The sequence below is a fragment of the Erpetoichthys calabaricus genome, chromosome 16 (genome assembly GCF_900747795.2).
Source record: "Erpetoichthys calabaricus chromosome 16, fErpCal1.3, whole genome shotgun sequence".
NCBI lineage: Eukaryota > Metazoa > Chordata > Cladistia > Polypteriformes > Polypteridae > Erpetoichthys > Erpetoichthys calabaricus.
This window is the reverse complement of record NC_041409.2, coordinates 2813667-2833630: the sequence shown is the minus strand read 5'-3', so window position 1 is coordinate 2833630 and position 19964 is coordinate 2813667. Positions and strand designations below refer to the sequence as shown.

General features: G+C 44.0%; 1 protein-coding gene across 1 annotated transcript in view; it reads right to left on the bottom strand.

Annotated features, from left to right (window-relative positions):
- Positions 1–18750, bottom strand: part of asb2a.1 (ankyrin repeat and SOCS box containing 2a, tandem duplicate 1) — a 37078-nt gene extending 18328 nt beyond the window's left edge. Inside the window, exons 1-5 of the mRNA XM_028821845.2 lie at positions 18668–18750; positions 14575–14885; positions 9565–9678; positions 4443–4609; positions 3300–3455 (exon numbers count right to left, since the gene is read on the bottom strand). Of these exons, the coding sequence (XP_028677678.1) occupies positions 3300–3455; positions 4443–4609; positions 9565–9678; positions 14575–14873 (736 nt within the window). The 5' untranslated portion in view covers positions 14874–14885; positions 18668–18750. The remainder of the gene's footprint in view (positions 1–3299; positions 3456–4442; positions 4610–9564; positions 9679–14574; positions 14886–18667) is intronic.
- Positions 18751–19964: the final 1214 nt, after the last annotated feature.

The following is a 19964-nucleotide window of genomic DNA, read 5'->3' as shown; positions in this document are numbered from 1 at the left end:
TAAAATTAGAATATCATGACAAAGTTGATTTATTTCAGTAATTCCATTCAAAAAGTGAAACTTGTATATTAGATTCATTCATTACACACAGACTGATGTATTTCAAATGTTTATTTCTTTTAATGTTGATGATTAGAACTGACAACTAATGAAAGTCCCAAATTCAGTATCTCGGAAAATTAGAATATCAATTAAGACCAATGCAAAAAAAGGATTTTTAGAAATGTTGGCCAACTGAAAGGTATGAACATGAAAAGTATGAGCATGTACAGCACTCAATATTTAGTTGGGGCTCCTTTGGCCTGGATTACTGCAGCAATGCGGCGTGGCATGGAGTCGATCAGTCTGTGGCACTGCTCAGGTGTTATGAGAGCCCATGTTGCTCTGATAGTGGCCTTCAGCTCTTCTGAATTGTTGGGTCTGGCGTATTGCATCTTCCTCTTCACAATACCCCATAGATTTTCTATGGGGTTAAGGTCAGGCGAGTTTGCTGGCCAATCAAGAACAGGGATACCATGGTCCTTAAACCAGGTACTGGTAGCTTTGGCACTGTGTGCAGGTGCCAGGTCCTGTTGGAAAATGAAATCTGCATCTCCATAAAGTTCGTCAGCAGCAGGAAGCATGAAGTGCTCTAAAACTTCCTGGTAGACGGCTGCATTGACCTTGGACCTCAGAAAACACAATGGACCAACACCAGCAGATGACATGGCACCCCAAACCATCACTGACTGTGGAAACTTTACACTGGACCTCACGCAACGTGGATTCTGTGCCTCTCCTCTCTTCCTCCAGACTCTGGGACTTTGATTTCCAAAGGAAATGCAGAATTTACTTTCATCAGAGAACATAACTTTGGACCACTCAGCAGCAGTCCAAAGGCGAGACGCTTCTGACGCTGTCTCTTGTTCAAGAGTGGCTTGACTCAAGGAATGCGACAGCTGAAACCCATGTCTTGCATACGTCTGTGCCTGGTGGTTCTTGAAGCACTGACTCCAGCTGCAGTCCACTCTTTGTGAATCTCCCCCACATTTTTGAATGGGTTTTGTTTCCCAATCCTCTCCATGGTGCGGTTATCCCTATTGCTTGTCCACTTTTTTCTACCACATCTTGTCCTTCCCTTCGCCTCTCTATTAATGTGCTTGGACACAGAGCTCTGTGAACAGCCAGCCTCTTTAGCAATGACCTTTTGTGTCTCGCCCTCCTTGTGCAAGGTGTCAATGGTCGTCTTTTGGACAACTGTCAAGTCAGCAGTCTTCCCCATGATTGTGTATCCTACAGAACTCGACTGAGAGACCATTTAAAGGCTTTTGAGTTCATTAGCTGATTAGAGTGTGGCACCAGGTGTCTTCAATATTGAACCTTTTCACAATATTCTAATTTTCCGAGATACTGAATTTGGGACTTTCATTAGTTGTCAGTTATAATCATCAACATTAAAAGAAATAAACATTTGAAATACATCAGTCTGTGTGTAATGAATGAATCTAATATACAAGTTTCACTTTTTGAATGGAATTACTGAAACAAATCAACTTTGTCATGATATTCTAATTTTATGACCAGCACCTGTATTCTTTAAAATTTGAAATTTGCATACCGTACCTTTCTGATTTGCGCTACGCATTTATTTCTTTGACCTTACGTTTAGTTCCACGAATTCTATTTCATTTTTGACCTTTCTTCTTGTTTTCTATATTTTTTGGATTGTCTGAACTCTTTTTTTTATTACCTATACATTTACTTATTTATTTGAAAATGAGAGTTAAATAACAAAGGCAGAAGAAAATTAATCAGTTGCATAAGCGTTTACGCTCTGATTTTTCATTTAAAGAGAATGAAAGAGTTAAAGACAGGCCCAGAATAATAGATTTGGGAATATCTAATTATTCATCTTATTTAGTACCAGTGTAGTGACTACATTGCATATATTATTATTTTTAATTGTTATTTATCCATCCATCCATTTTCCATCCCGTTGAATCCGAACACAGGGTCATGGGGGTCTGCTGGAGCCAATCCCAGCCAACACAGGGCACAAGGCAGGAACCAATCCCGGGCAGGGTGCCAACCCACCGCAGGACACACACAAACACACACTAGGGCCAATTTAGATTCGCCAATCCACCTAACCTGCATGTCTTTGGACTGTGGGAGGAAACCCACGCAGACATGGGGAGAACATGCAAACTCCATGCAGGGAAGCGAACCCGGATCTCCTAACTGCAAGGCAGCAATGCTACCGCTGCACCACCGTGCTGCCCAACTGTTATTTAATTATCAACAATGCAAAATAACACTGTAATTGGAAATGTATCTAATCAGGTAAAAGAACTATCAAACAACCTTGAAATTTCAATAGGTACATGTTTTGTTTCACAAGTTGACACATTCATACAATTATTATATAATCTCTATGAATATGAGAAAGTCGAGTGGAGAACACTCCAGATTTTGTTCATTATCAAGCTCTGATGACGGGGTCGGTAACTGCAGTTGTCGAGGTTGACGTGTTTCTCCTCCAACTAGAAGTTGTGTAACGTGACACCAATGTAAGCAAATATCATTTATGAATGTATAAAGCATATGGAAGGAGTCAAAACTTCAAAAGGCTGGAAAAACTTACAAAAGTCCTTTATTTATTATTTGAAAGAGGGGCACCATCTGTTGGAATGGATAATGCAAAGCATTTCATTACTGCTTGCATTACAAAGCACATTCCAATAGATGGTGCACTGCAAACATTACCACTGAGGACTCCACTGCTTACTTTCGATTTTCAGATGTCAATAGAGGTATCTTCGTGTACAATTTGTTGCAATAACAGTTTTATTAATTATCAACTCCTTAATGGCCTCGTGTGGTTTGACTGTGTTTGAGTGTGAGTGTGTCAGTGGTGGAGCAGCCATCGTTGTTTCCTGCCTTGAGCAGTATGGTGGTGACACCCTGCAGCCAGGAATACAGAGAATACGCCTATGAAGTGGACGAACGCTTATTGACAGGTGACAAACTGAGTGGATGTACGTCTTCTTCTAAAACCTTCTCTCCAATGGGAGGTTACCAGTCACACAGATAACTCGCATGAAATGAGTGGCCAACCCAAAACAGTATGGTAGATGGACACGTAAGAATGACCCTTTGTTCTGGATGGCCTGTTTTCGAAGTTCTAATGTTTCAAAGACTCCACAACATCAAGTCCCATCTGGTGTTGGTGTTCATACTTTGGAGTTTAGGCTGGGACCCTGAACTTGAGTGTCACCTCCCATTGTCACGTCTGCATGACCTCATCATCGTGCCCTTACCTTTGTAAATCGGGGTGACTCTTGCTTTATTTGCGATGTCCGGTTCGGCTCCAGACTCCAAGAGAAGCTGAACACAGTCCACGTGGTTTCTGTTCGTGGCCAAGTACAGAGCTGTTTCCTCGTTCATTGTTCGCACATCAATTGTCCCGGGGTAAGCTGTGGGGAGGAGACGACACATTACAGTAGGATCTGGAAAGCTTTGAAAGCAAACATCAGATGGACATTGATGGCATAAAACATGGTGGACAGAAGTTCTGCAGAGCTTTCGTTAATGGTGACACTTGTAAAGACATGCATTGCATTTCTGACAAGTCCTTGAATTGTAACTCATCTTTGTTGTATTTATCTGCTGCATAGTAAAAGCGGTGTGGGAGGCTGAAGCTTGCGATTCCTGTGACGCTGGTGGAGAATTTGCAATGGGAAGGTGGACGAGTTTCCATCAAACCACTAATGTAATGGACAGCCTATCTAAAATCCCTGAATGGGGTCTTGTTCTGCTAAATCTTCTCTCGATTGGGGGGTTGGAGGCCTAGTCCATAAGTGCAGTATGGAGTCTCTCCTACCTTAGCTTGGAGCAGTTCAGCCTCTGGTCTGTGTTGACATCTGACCTCATCAGACAGACGTTAACAAGATGGTTCCATGGAGACAGGGGCCAAGCACTGCCTGATACTCAATGTTGATGGATGCCTTAGAATGGCTACCTACTCGAGTCTAAAGAGCACAGATGAGAAGATCTCTGGGATCACAATCCACTTGGGGGTGTTTCTGTCATCTGGCTACTTGTGACTCTTCACTGAAAAGATACGTTATACCAGACTCCTGGTTTCTGTAATGGGTGGTCCAGCAGCAGCAGGTCCAGATCAAGCACTCAGACCACCTTCCCCTTCCAAACTCTTGTGTCGGTCCTGTGCTGTTTGTATGGCTTCCCCATCTCCACATGTGTGTGTTTTTCTCTGTGTCTCCTTCCACCATTCAACTATCTGGGCCATCTTGTAAATCTGCAGTTGTCACGTTGACCTGTCATGTAAAACGATCCCTCTTCTGTCTGAATCCCTGCCTATTGTCCCCGTACTCCCCCCAAATCAGGACGTGTAGTGTGGCCGTAGTTTGTAACTTAATGTATGTAGTTTGCATCCTCCTTACCTTTAATCAGAAGTTTCAGGCACTTCAGTTGTCCATAATATGCGCATTCGTGAAGTGGGATCCAGCCGTCTTCATTCTTTTCCAGCAGATTCTCGCCCGACTTTAGTTTGCTCCTCAGTAACTCATCATTTCCGTTCATAATGGCCTCAACGATAGGGGATGGCTCTCTAGGACAATAAAGCTTTAGTTACGAAGCAATTTGAAGATTTGACCACTAAACCCTTTCACTTGGGAATGTGGGAGTTGTGATTCAGTAACAGCTGAGCGACGCATAACGTTTGTTTGGGGCAACATCTCAGCACGAATACATCTGGGGTCCAATAAGGCTATAATAGAGCTCAGAAATCCCAAACGGAGAACGCGATGTAGCAAATCATTCAACACAGGTCTGTCATGTCTGTCTTGTGTACAAAGCGATTGCTGCCATTACTTGTACTTTGTCTCGTAATTTGAATGTGAACTTTACCAACCTACAAGTTAGAAAGTTTATCGTATAACCGCGTACACTTCGACTCATAGGCATAAGAACTTCATCTCCTGTATCAGGAGTCTCAGTAGCGTTGTAGCGTTATCTCTTTGTTGAATTTTCTTTCGAAAATATTACCATGAAGCACATCATGGCTGAAATACCATACTGTATGTGTAGAGGAGACACCCAAAGATCAACACTGAATGTCTGTCCCTGTCCTTCAAAAGTACCACCATGGTAAATTAAGAATCAAAGTCTAAAACCAAAATAACAAAAGGCTCTCGTGAATTCTTTATAATAAATCCGTAAACTCGGACATCAAATGGACAAATTGAGGAGAACTTCATACGTTTGACCACAGAAGTGCAAACAGCTGACTTCCTGGTCAATTGTCTAGCAACACCTACACAACATAGTGGTGGTCAGCTTCCCAAAACTGATGCTGAAATGGCACAAAAACAGTTAGAAATACCTGAAATGTCAACAGTACTGCATATAATATAGAGTTCGTACAATGCACAAAATACATAGCGTCGAGTTTCACAGAGCGCGTCGTGTGACGTTACTGAAATAGGAAAAAGAGGAATGACTTAGTATTCACGTTCTGCTCATCCTGCTTCACAACCTGTACACCGTCCAGAAGCAGATAAAAGAAAGCAGGACTGACGTGAGCCCAAAATGTGTGTTAGAAATGAGACGATCCTGTCAACCATCCTACAAAGTTATACATTAGACACTTGTAGCTGTTTCGTGTTTGGTTGTTCCTGACACATTCACTGACACTCTTCTGGTGTTTGGAAGTTTATTTCAGTGCCTATGGAAATAAGAATTACATTGAAAGTGCATTTATTGGTAAGTACATTACTGGATGTTGCAACTCATTCTGCTGTAACATGTGTGTACAACATAACTAACATGAATAATGAGTGAAGGATGATGAAGTTATGGCCAGTCAAAATAGCAGAAAAGGGACAAAAAATGAACCTGAGTTTGACATGCTTTACTGTTTTCCTAATCAGCTCTTCGTGTTTTGTTGAGCTATGCAGCTCACTGCTCAGGGTCACACCTCTTTACTAATCAGAATTTTATGTCTTGTGAACAGTATAAACCTTGTAACTGAACATGTGATAAGTAGTGTTAACGTTTGCTGCCTACTGGAATCTACTTTGTGTTGCATGTAGTAATAAAATGCACTGCATTTGTCACTCCAACAGATGGTGCATCACACATATTTGTATTAATAAAATGCATTACTACAACTGTTTGTGATGGCCCTTCTGTTGAAATGGCAAATGCAATGCATTTTATTACTACAAATGTTCGTGATGTGCCATCTGTTGGAATGAGAAATGCTATATATATATATATATATATATATATATATATATATATATATATATATAGCATTCATAGTCTGAATCTCAATCTGATTTTATGGGTGGTTACCTACCAGGTAACGCTTGTGGTTGGTCAGCAAGTCGGCAAACATTCGCCATGGTGCCCTCTTTCAGTTGCGAGAAGCAGATCACAGAATGGTTGAATAGTTTACTGTCAAATAATGCAAAGAGTACGCGACACGTGTTTCACCCTAATTCTGGGCTCATCAGGTGTACACACTCACTGCACCCCCCTCTCGGGGAATCGAACCTCAGACGTCAGCGCTAGAGGCGAAGCCCCTAACATTGCGCCACAGCACGTGGTTCGTTCATTTGACAGCATGTAGATCAGGGTTGCTGATGTCCGAGGTTCGATTCCCCGAGAGGGAGGTGCAGTGAGTGTGTACGCCTGATGAGCCCAGAAGTAGGACGAAACACGTGTCGCGTACTCTTTGCATTATTTGACAGTAAACTATTCAACCATATTTATATACTGTATATATATATATATATATATATATATATATATATATATATATATATATATATATATATATAAATATATATATATATATACACTAGGGGGCTCTGCCCCCTGCTCGCTTCACTCGCCCACCCCCGGGTTTGGTTTACCAGAAATACAATTTAAAGAGATTTTTATTTTCATGGGAATTGTTACATATGCATTATTTTCACCTCTATTTTAAAACTTTTGTAAAAACAATACTTGTTCTTAATTTCCGGCCCCAGGCGTGGTTACATCTCTTTCTCGCAGGACGTATAACACTGCTTGCGTTGTGAAGAGTCTGAGATACCATTCTTTCAGCTGCTGTCTTTCTGCTGCTGGCGAGCTGTGTGTTCTGTTTGTCGTGCTGCGCATCAATCATTTAAAGCCTGTGCAGCAGCTGTCCTTTTGCCACATCGTGTCTCTGCCGCTCGCGTTGTGAAGGTGGAGCCTGTGCGCATCTGCTGGCTTGCTGCTGCTGCTGCTGGCGTGCTGTGTGTTCTGCTTGTCGCTTGTCGTTTTTGAGAGCTGGGAGCACATGAAGTGTGTCTGCCAATAGCATTCCAACTACTGCTAGGTTAGATATCCGTGAACTTGTTTTAAATGTTGTCCCACTGCCTTGTCTCGCGGGACGTCAAATTGTTCATTGCATTCATAGTCTGAGTGTCGACGACCTGAATTGTGTGGGTGGTTACCTATCAGGTAACGCTTGTGGTTGGTCTGCCATTCAGCAAACATCTGCCATGGTGCCCTCTTTCAGTTGCGAGAAGCAGATCATGGAATGTTGCATAGTTGCATAGTATGTTGCATACATACATACACATGTCTCTGTAATGTGCCATTTGCCATGGGATTCATAAAAGCAGTGTTAATGTTTGTGATGTGCCATCTATTAAACTAACACAGAGGTACCAACCAGGCAGACATTGATTTGTAGAAATAAAATGCATTGCTACAAATGTTTGCAATGCACCATCTGTTGGAAGGACAAATGCAATACATTTTATTACTACAAAAGTTTGTTATATGCCATTTGTTGTAATGACATAGAAATACCAACCTGACAGACACTTATTTGTAGTATAAAAAATGCAAATGTTCATGATGCACCACCTGCTGGAATGACAAATGAAATGTATTTTATTACTACAAATGTTTCTAATGTGCCATCTGTTGGAATGACAAATGCAATGCATTGTATTACTAAAAATATTTGTGATGCACCATCTGTATGAATCACAGAAACATTGTAACTGGACAGACACACAGACACTTGTCACTATATTAAGGTGAATTTGATGGTGCTTTCTTAGTGCTTTGCATCTAGCAACAGTTTCAAACATCCTGAGTACAAATAATTTCAAACTGTATGGGATTTGTAAAATCAGTGTTAATGTGTGTGATGTGCCATCTGTTGGAATGACAAATGCAATGTAATACGTCTCTGTTATATGCCATTTGGTATGGGATTTGTAAATTCAGTGTTGGTGTCCGTGATGCGTCATCTGCTGGAATGACAAATGCAATGTATTTTATTGCTACAAATGTTTGTGATGCACCATCCGTTGGGATGACAGAGACACAGCAACTGGATGGACACACAGACACTTGTCCTTTTATTAAGGTGGATTACAAACAACTGAGATGTATCACATGCCATCTTGTGCTAAATATGGAGCCCAGGCAGTTTTGGGAACAACACCACAAAGTTCTTGTGTGCTAAGTGTCACAGATTAAACGTGTGCCCCCAAATTTAACACCACAGCATGTTTCCTATCTGTGTATTTAGATTTTAGAACAATTTTTGAGAACCATTTTATTGGTTTTTAGTGCCTATTTGTTATCTTTATGATTTCACCTTCTGTGACAATTGTGATTTGCAACAGGCTTGTGAAAATGTGACCCCTTTGGCAGGACAGCTGTGAAGACTAAAGAAGGGCGGCAGGTGCCACACACTCAGTCACGAAGAGCTGATGACTCCCTGCCCCCTGTTCCTTTGTTGTTGTCCTTCAGTGACAGCTCATCCTGAGCTGCTGCCCTCCTCGTCCTTCAACCCGAAATGTGACAAGAAACACAAGGTGGGTGGAGAAGAGGGGCGGTGTGGTGTGCGGGGGGATGGGAGTGGGGGGTTGACAGCTGTCCATTGTTCAGGATGGTAGGGTTCAGCTGAGACCATTTCAGTGATGCCCAGTCCTGCCATCCTCCTCGCTGTTTGTCGCTCGCTTTCGTTACTGCCCTCAGTCCACACCGGGGTGGTGTCATTTAGACAATTTCAACACAAATCAAAAAGCCAGGATGCTGATTACAGAATAACTAGTGCGGCACGAATGGGTCACTGTTATAGTTAATCGTACTGTGTCATCATCTGACGCGCTTGTCGCTTAATGGTAGAGGGGACAGCAGCGGCCAGTCTGACCTTTAAGGAAACCTGCGCGAGACTCCTTAACAGACACGGACATAACAAACATAAAGCTGCGGCACTAACGGCAAGTTGACAAATACGTAAATAAGCATAAAGCAGCTCCACTTTAATAGATACATAAATATAAAGCAGCTCCACTTTAATAAATACATAAATATAAAGCTGCTCCATTCCAATAGACAAATACCTAATAAATATATAAATCTGGTCCTCTTCAGTATATAGATAATAAACATAAAGCTGCTCCACTTTAATAGACACATAAACATAAAGCTGCTCCTCATCACATAATAAACGTAAAGCCTCTCCGCCACCAGCCCCCTGCCCACTCTCGCCCCCAGGTTACTCACTCGTGTTCCGGGACGATGTACACGCTGCCATCGTATCTCGTCCAGGCTATGCATCGCGTCCCGTTGCCCGACGTGAACTTGGAGCTGGTGTCTCCGGGTCTCGGCTGGTACCGCCTAAGGTGAGAAGGACGAGAATGGAAGTGAGAGAAGTACGAGCGGTACGAGAAGGCGCCTGTCATCTCCGAGGGTCGCTAGCTCGGCGGTCTGTGCGCGCAGTTCGTGCCGGCGCGGGCCTCAGCTGTGCTCTTCTGCCGCAGGTTATTTTTGGATGCGATACGGAGGGGTGCGGGGGGCTTTGTGGATGACCATATAAGAGCAGTGAAGGCACAGATCGCAGCACAGCGGCGTGTGCGCCAGGAGTGTCCACAATGGGACCAGCGAGCCCGCGAGGAGATGATTAGAGAGCGGCTGTGTGGGGGCGCGCGCGCGCGCGCTCTTGAGAAGCCGTATCTGAAATTATTAAATAAATGAACAGTCGTGGGCGGCACGGTGGCGCAGTGGGTAGCGCTGCTGCCTCGCAGTTGGGAGACCTGGGGACCTGGGTTCGCTTCCCGGGCCCTCCCTGCGTGGAGTTTGCATGTTCTCCCCATGTCTGCGTGGGTTTCCTCCCACAGTCCAAAGACATGGCGATTCTAAATTGGCCCTAGTGTGTGTTTGGTGTGTGGGTGTGTTTGTGTGTGTCCTGCGGTGGGTTGGCACCCTGCCCAGGATTGGTTCCTGCCTTGTGCCCTGTGTTGGCTGGGATTGGCTCCAGCAGACCCCCGTGACCCTGGGTTCGGATTCAGCGGGTTGGAAAATGGATGGATGGGATGGATGAACAGTCGTGAAAAACGCACAGCTGAAACATCTCACATAGTGACTTGGATCCCGGCCCTGGTGTGGGAATGAGGTCAGGTTTGTTTAACTCACGTGACTCTGACATGCAATTACAGCGCGATTTGCTTTATAGCGCCTTTCAGCACCAGCGGGCTACGCCTGCTAAAATCTTGACGTTAACTTTAAACAGTCTGAAAGGCACTCAAGCCAGGCAAGACAGGGATGAAACCTCTCCGGACTAAGGGGACTCCCTGAGAACATCCGAGCTTCATTAGAGTCCACTAGATTGAGGCAGGGCAGGTCTGACATCACCTCGTAGTCTGCAGTTGTTATATGGGCAGCTCAATTTCTTTATAAAATGAGTGACCTGGCACGTAACACCTAGGTGAGCTGGCACAAGCGGTACGATTTTATGGCCAATTTGCACTCACTGTCTGAGTAGGTGTAAATTTCAACTTCACTGGCCATCATTACCAGTGCAGTGTAGCGGGGCTGCCAATCTTATGATTGGACCATTAGGACTGGAACAGGAATATCATGTCTGCCATGCCATCACGTACACGGCCGCTATAGACAATCGAGGTGCCAGAGCCGCTCTTCTCAGCAATGCCACAAGACCCTTCCATATGAAGGCTCCAGAAAGATCCTTGATTTATTTGGATCAATAAGATGCTCCATATGATGAATAACCATGAAAAGATGGTAACAGATTTGTGAAATAGATAGATAGATAGATAGATAGATAGATAGATAGATAGATAGATAGATAGATAGATAGATAGATAGATAGATAGATAGATAGATACTTTATTAATCCCAATGGGAAATTCACATACCAATGGGTTGTAATTTTAAATAAACTCTTGCTGCAGGCTAAGTCCAGGTCTCGCTAGGTAGCCTCCTAGACATTTCTTCTACATATTAGGAGGCTTCTCAAAACTCAAATGAAATGGCTCTATGAGGAACCACACAACCCAGTAAAGAACTACAAAGTGCTATCCATTAAAGGACCCACATGTCTTAAGAGTGTAAAGTCTAAACCCCGCACTTCATGGCGTGTCAATTGGACCAAACGCACTTGGACAGTTTGAGCACGAATGTGACGGGCGACTCCATCGTTCAGCGTGACCACTCGCTTGATCTCGATTACTAAAACTCGCACCGTGTCCAATTACTGTTTTTTTTAAAAAATACAAGCAAAGCTCCAAGCTATTTCTTCATACTTCCAGAATGGCGTCTTGGAGCGATGGTGTCCATGCCACCGGCATTGTTACTACAATTACTGTAAGTAGTTACTATAAAATAGGCAGGAACCATTTGTGTTTGCTCGCTTAGTAGACGCTTTTATCTGAGGATAAGTGTGACAGGACAAGGGGACAAAATCGATACTGACAAGTCAAGAGAGAGAGAAAGAGGTTAGGAGCAGGCACCGATACAGCGCATGACAATCCAACTCAGGATCCCAGATTAGGACCCGAGTGTAGCCATGCGATGGGTGACACCTCGGCACCACACTAGTTCAGATGAGCTCAGAGCAAAACACATGTGAGTTGTGACTCCTAGATGATAAAAACCCGACAGGTGAGTTACACAGAAATTTAAGGGGGTCTTCAAATGCTTCATAAACACATTGAGGGAGTCAAAAGTTCGCATGGAGGTGGGCAGCTTGTTCTGCCAGCCAGGAGCTACACGTGGAAAGAGTCTGGACTGAGCTTTGATACCCCTCAGAGATGGCATCACCAGACACCACTCAACAGCAGATGATCAGATGCGCTGCACTTAGAACTCTTCAAAATCTTCAAATCTTAATGCCTACCTCACAATTTTTGAACCTGGATGAGAACACGTTGTAAAGCCTTCATGGACTGGGAGTCCCAATAAGTTCCAAAAGCACTTCCAGCTGGAGGGGGATAGCAGTGTTAAATCCCAGCTAGTAGGCCTGAGTGGTCGAGAAGCAGCAGAGGACCCCACAAGTCCACCATCTCTGGACAGGGTGCCAGTCCGTCACGGTGGATATGTAGACCCATTCACACCGAGTCGGTTCAGAGTATCCGCTGAACATTCTTTGTGTGTGGGAGGAAACTGGAGTCCGTGGAATAAGGCCATGTGAACACCCAAAACATGCAAAGTCCACACCTGCACAGCCATTTATAACCTGCACATGCGCTCAGACATTTTTAAAAAGAGTTTTGTGGGCAGGAAGGTCAATGACTACAATGCAATGTAAATCCAGTTGCTGTCCTTCTACAGAACTTCAAGATAACCACCAGTGCACAGACTAAGAAGCGACCATTAAGAACGGCAGACTCAAGCCAGCGTTGACTCATCGATATTTTCATGGGGTGCCTCTGAGAGTTGATTTTTCCAAAGACAATCGTTTATGATGCTCGGTAAAACTCACGTTAGGACATTAGAGGTTTCTTGGACCCATGCAATCTCATTGAGTGCTACTGTGGGCAAGAGTGGGTACAGGGTGAGGGTAAATCCTGGCACTCCATTGTAGGGCCAATGATGAAGTAAATCGGCCTTTCTTTTATATACTGCCTTTTGTCACATGGACTGTCATGAACAGGTTGCCAGTTTCAGTCCCGATTTTGTTTTTGCGCAGTGCCCTCTCGTTGCTGGCAGTGCCAACGATGCCTTGTAAAGCTAGCCAGTGTCATTCGTAATGTGCTTCTCAAGGCCTTTGTGAGATGTCCTCTTTCTGTCCTTCCCCACCTCACAAATGTTGGCACAGAGGATGAGGGTGCCAGGGAACATCTCAGAAGCAAGTGATATTAAGAGTGGTGTCCAGCTTCATATATTTAATGTACATAAATGATTTGGATAGAAATATGCATAACAAGCTGGTTCAATCTGCAGATGATACCAAGCGAGGTGGATTGGCAGATTATCGAGATTCCATTGAATTATTACAGTGGGATTCGGAGAGCAGACAGGTTTGGGCAGATTTGTGGGGTTAGTTGCTCCTGAGGGCCGTCTTTACATCTGTCAGTCAGTCAGTCATTCATTCATCTCCCAACCTGCAATATCCTAACACAGGGTCACGGGGGTCTGCTGGAGCCAATCCCAGTAAACACAGGGTGCAAGGCAGGAATAAACCCCGGGCAGGGCGGCAACCCACTGCAGGGCACACACACCAAGCACATTTTAGGATTGCCAATGCACCTAACCTACATGTCTTTGGATTGTGGGTGGAAACCCACGCAGACACAGGGAGAACATGCAAACTCCACGCAGGGAGGACCTGGGAAGCGAACCCGGGTCTCCTAACTGCGAGGCAGCAGTGCTACCACTGCCCCACCGTCTGTGTGAGAGTAAATAAACAATGACACCGCCAGCGGCCCACCGGGGTATCTACTGTATGCCTCCAAAGAGCCCGTGAGGCGTTCGTCTGCATGACTGCGTGTAGATTTTGACATTCCCAGTGGTGTCATCTTACGACAGCAGACTGTCCCATTTGGACAAACGGCTGATTTTTCTCACCTGCTGACACTTCATGGGCCCCTTGGCTCCTTACAGCTGTTGTTGAGGGACTCGACTGGCTGGCAGAGAATCTTTGATTGTGGGTATAAGATGAAGATGGCCCACCCTGCGGCACCCACCAGTTCCTGATGTAGGGCTTTGCCTTCCTTCAGGCTGCTTGTCTCGCGCCTCTCCATTGACACGTTGTACATTCTCACATGTGGTTAGCAGACGTTCTTGCATATGTTGATCTATGGATTGCTCTTTAGGATTTATCAAAGCCCACCTCCATCGCTCAGTCCTTACAACAGGCTGAATGCAACTAGAGGGCAGTGTAGAGCCAAAGCATCAGGTGTTAGTTAGGCTGAAGGGTCCACAAGGAGGGACAAACTTGGCTTAGTCGGAGTCACTGACATTCATGTCACAAGGAACATCAGAGTATCAGATGCAGACTCCACACAGACAGGGGTGGTCTAGGGTTCAGGCCACGTCTCCAGGGACCATCGGTGCCCTATTAAGCATGTGACGGACCCTCGTATTTAATGTGCACACATTTTGAGCTTTACTTGCATTTCCTTCTTTGGCCGACGCAGCACAATTGAGACCCACTGTGTTAATTTGGTGCCATTTTGTTTCTGTGATTGGCGCACGGGCAGGTGAAGTGGTCACACCTCAGGGTCTGAAGCTCAACGCCGTCACCACTTCCCAGCCCTGCCTAAGTAGACTTACCTCTTGGCCAGAGGCTGCATGGATGAGCAGGTCTGAGTCCTGGCACCGGCCATGTTTGATGCACCAGGTCTGCTCTCCCCAGCTTTGTTGACCTTTGTGGCCAGCAGATTCTTTGCTCCAACGGTCACCTCGGATGGCTTTTGAAGACCCTGAGTAGATGTCTGTTGTGTCGCCTCACTCAGGCTCTGTTCGATGGCCATCTGGATGAGTTCATCTTCACTGAAGTTGCTGTACAGACTGTAGTCCTCAGAGCACAGGGCTGAACTTCGGGCAGACTGTGAGGAGAGCTCAGTAGTCATGTCTGCTGTGGGCTGAAGCATAAAAACGTGGCTTAGGATCCCCCATGGAGGTTTCTACTGCCCTGCCACTCGTCACATACATGCATACATACATAAATATCAAGTTCACTCAGCTTGTCACTGGTACTGCTGATTCACCGGTGACGACAAATGACACTGAAGTGCTGCTTGATGAAGTCGTGTCAGCTCAGCAGGTACTCATGAGCCTCAGTGTGGCATCTGAATGACCAATAAAAGCAACGTATGGCATGAAGCTGGCATAAGTCAGGGTGAGACAAAGTAGGAGGTGACTGTGGACAGGATGCCAGTCAAGCTCAGGGTCTGCCAACGCACACATCCACTGGTGCTGACGCGTGCCAGTTTACAGTCAACAGTTCAACTCACGATGAACGCACTTCTTACATTCGCTCAGCGCAAAAATGAACTCAGTTTGCATTGGTTTGGTTCATATCACGTCAACTCCACACGTCATGTGCGCCACCACACCACCCACTTCATTATATTGGGGGACCTCTGAATGGTGGGGTCATGGACGTCCAGTCTAAAAGGTTAAGGATTACACCACCCACCACATTCTGCATCTACTCTGGCTTCAGCCATCACTTGACAGATAAAATTTAATGGAAGTAAATTTTAAAAAGTACTTGTGGAAAGTAATAAAATTAGGAAGTAATTACACAATTGGGGGTAGAGGATTTGAAAGCAGACCTTTTATGGTGGTCTTTAGAGTCATAGAGGATTCAGCCAGTTGTGTTCAAAAGCAACTGAGGAGGCTAATAGGACCTTAGATGATGTGGGACCCACACTGTCCACATACAGCTCAAGCGAGCTTGTGGGATCAGCTTTATAGCACAAGTAGTGGTGCTACCCGACGAAGATAATCATCGTGGACCTCAGCACATTCAGGGTTAATGTTTGCAGTGCACCATCTATTGAATGTATTTTGTAATGCATGTAGTAATAAAATGCATTGCATTTATCATTCCAACTGATGGCACATCACAATCATCTGTAATAATAAAATGTACTACTACAAATGTTTGTGATGTGCCATCTGTTGGAATGATGGAGAGACAACGACTGGACAGACATGCAGATACATAAACACACACACACAAACACACACTTATTTGTAGTAATAAAATTCACAATTACAACAAATTTTTGTGATGCACCATCTGTTGGAATGACAAAATGCAATGCATATGCCTCTGTTATATGCCATTTGGTATGGGATTTTTAAAGGCAGGGTTAATGTTTGTGATGCGCTATCTGTTGGAATGACATATGTAGTGCATATATATCTCTGTTTCATGCCATTTGGTGCAGGTCCCCAACCAGATAAATGGGGAGGGTTGGCGTCAGGTGAGACATCCAGCTGTAAGAATCATGACAAAACCTATAAAACATCAACCCCACACAGAAGTGGGTAAAGATGAAAAAAGAAGAAAATACACCATTTGGTTTGGGATTTTTAAAAACAGTGTTAATGTTTGTGATAGGTTATCTGTTGGAAAGACAAATGCAAAGCATTTTATTACTACAAATATTTGTGATGCACCATCTGTAGGAATCACAGAAACATTGTAACTGGACAGACACACAGACACTTGTCACTATATTAAGGTGAATTTGATTATATGTTAATGTTTGTGATGTGCCATCTATTAAACTACCACAGAGATACCAACCAGGCAGACATTTATTTGTAGAAATAAAATGCATTGCTACAAATGTTTGCGATGCACCATCTGTTGGAAGGACAAATGCAATACTTTTATATTTTATTACTACAAATGATTGTTATATGCCATCTGTTGTAATGACATAGAAATACCAACCTGAGAGACACTTAATTGTAGTATGAAAAATGCAAATGTTCATGATGCGCCATCTCCTGGAATGACAAATGCAATGCATTGTATTACTACAAATATTTGTGATGCACCATCTGTAGGAATCACAGAAACATTGTAACTGGACAGACACACAGACATTTGTCACTATATTAAGGTGAATTTGATGGTGCTTTCTTAGTGCTCTGCATCTAGCAACAGTTTCAGACATCCTGAGTACAAATAATTTGAAACCATGCGTGATCGCAAGTGTTAATGCTGCAGTTTGCCATTACTTCTCATCTCTGGTTGCTCATCACTCCATGGTGTGTGTGTGCTTGTATATTTGGTTTAAAACATTATAAACACGTCTTGTACTAAGCTGGAAGTGCCGACAGACTTCTGTTTGATCCTTTATTTAATAAATGCCACCCATCCTTCACAGCCTTACACTTCTGGAATCTCAAGTGCAGTCCAGTCAGTGAGCCCAGTCACCACTTACTGACCCCATTCGTAAATGACAGGGTGAAGCCCGATTTTGACTAAACAAATACATCTGCTGTATAACAGCAGCACAAACACTTCTTACTGATGAAAACCAGGAAAGCTTAGATAGATAGATAGATAGATAGATAGATAGATAGATAGATAGATAGATAGATAGATAGATAGATAGATAGATAGATAGATAGATGTGAAAGGTACTATAGATAGATAGATAGATAGATAGATAGATAGATAGATAGATAGATAGATAGATAGATAGATAGATAGATAGATAGATAGATAGATGTGAAAGGTACGATAGATAGATAGATAGATAGATAGATAGATAGATAGATAGATAGATAGATAGATAGATAGATAGATAGATAGATAGATAGATAGATAGATAGAACTTTTGAGGGTTCATTTTTAATTTAACAGGCTCATTCTGGATTGGTTGTTTTCTTGCTACTTTGTTCAGCACTCTTCTTCACTGATATTTCTATGAAGATCTGATTTTAAAAATCATTAAACCAGTATTAAATATGCCATACCTGACATTTGTTGTCATTTCCAAGGACACCTGCTGATTTCCTATTGTGTCGCCCCAGTAGCTTGTTGACACCAGAGCTGCTGTCCTCCCTAAAAGAAGGTTGAGAACCCCTGTCCTAGTGGGCGCTAGAAGGAACACAACTGGAAGTGCTGTCAGATAACATAATGTGCTGAATTTTTTACACATTTTTCCTTAGAAAAGATGAAGCCTTAATCCAATACGCTACTGAAGGAAGTTTCTTGAAAAGCCAAAGACCCCAATTTATAAGCGGATTACACAGATTTATTCACTCTTATGGAACTTAAGAAAACGGACCCCGGTGCCAGGCGTGTGCCCTTCGTTGGCTTTCGTTATTTCATTTGCGCAGTAAATTCCATTCGATTTGCCTCCTTTTGCATATAACGGGACACCGATGACGGGCGCAGTTTATTCTGCATCTGTAGTGCTGGCATTGCGGCCCCGTCACTGAAATTCAAAGAAAGTCGTGTAATAAAGTCGAAGGCTTAGGAGCCTCGAGGATTTGGTTCAGTGGGTGTCTGCCATTTAGGGGACCGACAGGGTGTCGTGGCGGCGCTTTATTTATAGACGCTTGGCTTCGTTCCAGCTTAGGGTCGCCTTTAGCATTGATCAACACGCACATCTCCGAGTTTTTAAAAGTTTGTCAACCTGAACGGAAAATGAACTTTTAAAGCGTTACTGGCACTCACGGCAGTGCGACAATATAGCAGTGGTCCGCTAATAGCAACTGATCAAATGTCGCTGCTCATACAGTGCATTGAAGGAGTAAAAGCCAATTGGCCGATCGAACTAAACCTTAAGATTTCATCCCCTCAAGTATCTGAAGTGTCGCCGAACACACGCAGGTCAAACAGAGATTTAGGGAAAGTATGAAACGCCACGAGAGGCGACAAACGAAGTACCTGCAGAGAACTCGTAGTCGCTCGTCCTCCTCCTCGTCCTCGCTTGTTTTCAAATGGCAGCAGGCTTGTGTTTCTAGACGACCCTCATGATCCGCTGGTCTGCTGCCAAATTCCAGTCGCTGCTGACCTCCTGCGAGCTCCTCTGGTTGTTCCCACAGCGCAAAGCCAACCGTCCATTAACTAACCTGTAAAGTGAGTGCAGAGCGCCCTCTGCCGGTCAGCCGGGTAGGGCACACACAGCCACCAAGAGAGAGAAGTGCCCGTTCTTTACCCAGATCGCTGCGGAGAGGAGTGCCAGTACCTGTCTTGGCAGCATAGAGGGCAAAGCAGGAAACGACCCTGAACAGATTGCCAGTCAATGGATGGGCACAGTAATGACTCTGAAAGTGAACAGGGTGTGCTGGACAGCCCCTGCAAAAGGGCTCAGAATCTCACCGTGATTCAGTTTGTCGAAGTTACTGACTCGTGTAGTGCTTCACACACCCACACTAAGGGCATTACTTAATTCGGAAATTTCGGATGAGCATAAATTACCCTGTTTGGACAAACTGTAAAGCATTTAACGATCAAATCAGAGTCTTGATGCTCGCGTGTTCTCCATTGATTTTCTAAATGAGCGCTGCTTTATCTTTGACTACCATGGAAGTGACAAACTAAGCACAACAGACAAAGCCATTATGACAAGATGTGGCTGTGCCCGTGCAGGCCATCCTGCATCCCGTCCGGAATGTCCTCTTGCTTTGCCCTTCAGCTCTAGTGAGTTGATTAGTTTGGTGTCCTCGAGTCCATGTTGACTCACACTAAGGACAAGCTGCCCTGAAAAGCGTTTGGTCTTCTCTCAGCCCACTCAAACCTGATAGTGGGGCATCCATGGCTGTTGGAACTGTGAAAAGCCAGCACTTAAGTTCTATTAGGCGACAAAGCGGCTCCTGGATGTCATAGCGTTAGATTAGGCAGGTACACTAAATGCATAGACAGACAGAAAAGGCTGCAACCACAAAATGTCATTACTTTTCAAACCATAACATTTTATTAGGTGGGGAGGAAACCGACAAAGACATGTGGAGAACATGCAGACTCCATGTAGGGAGGACCTGGGGCGTGATTGAGAGATACATAGGAAAGGCACTATAAAATACAATTAGTGCTAGATAGATACAGTCATATGAAAAAGTTTGGGAACCCCTCTTAATTCTTTGGATTTTTGTTTATCATTGGCTGAGCTTTCAAAGTAGCAACTTCCTTTTAATATATGACATGCCTTATGGAAACAGTAGGATTTCAGCAGTGACATTAA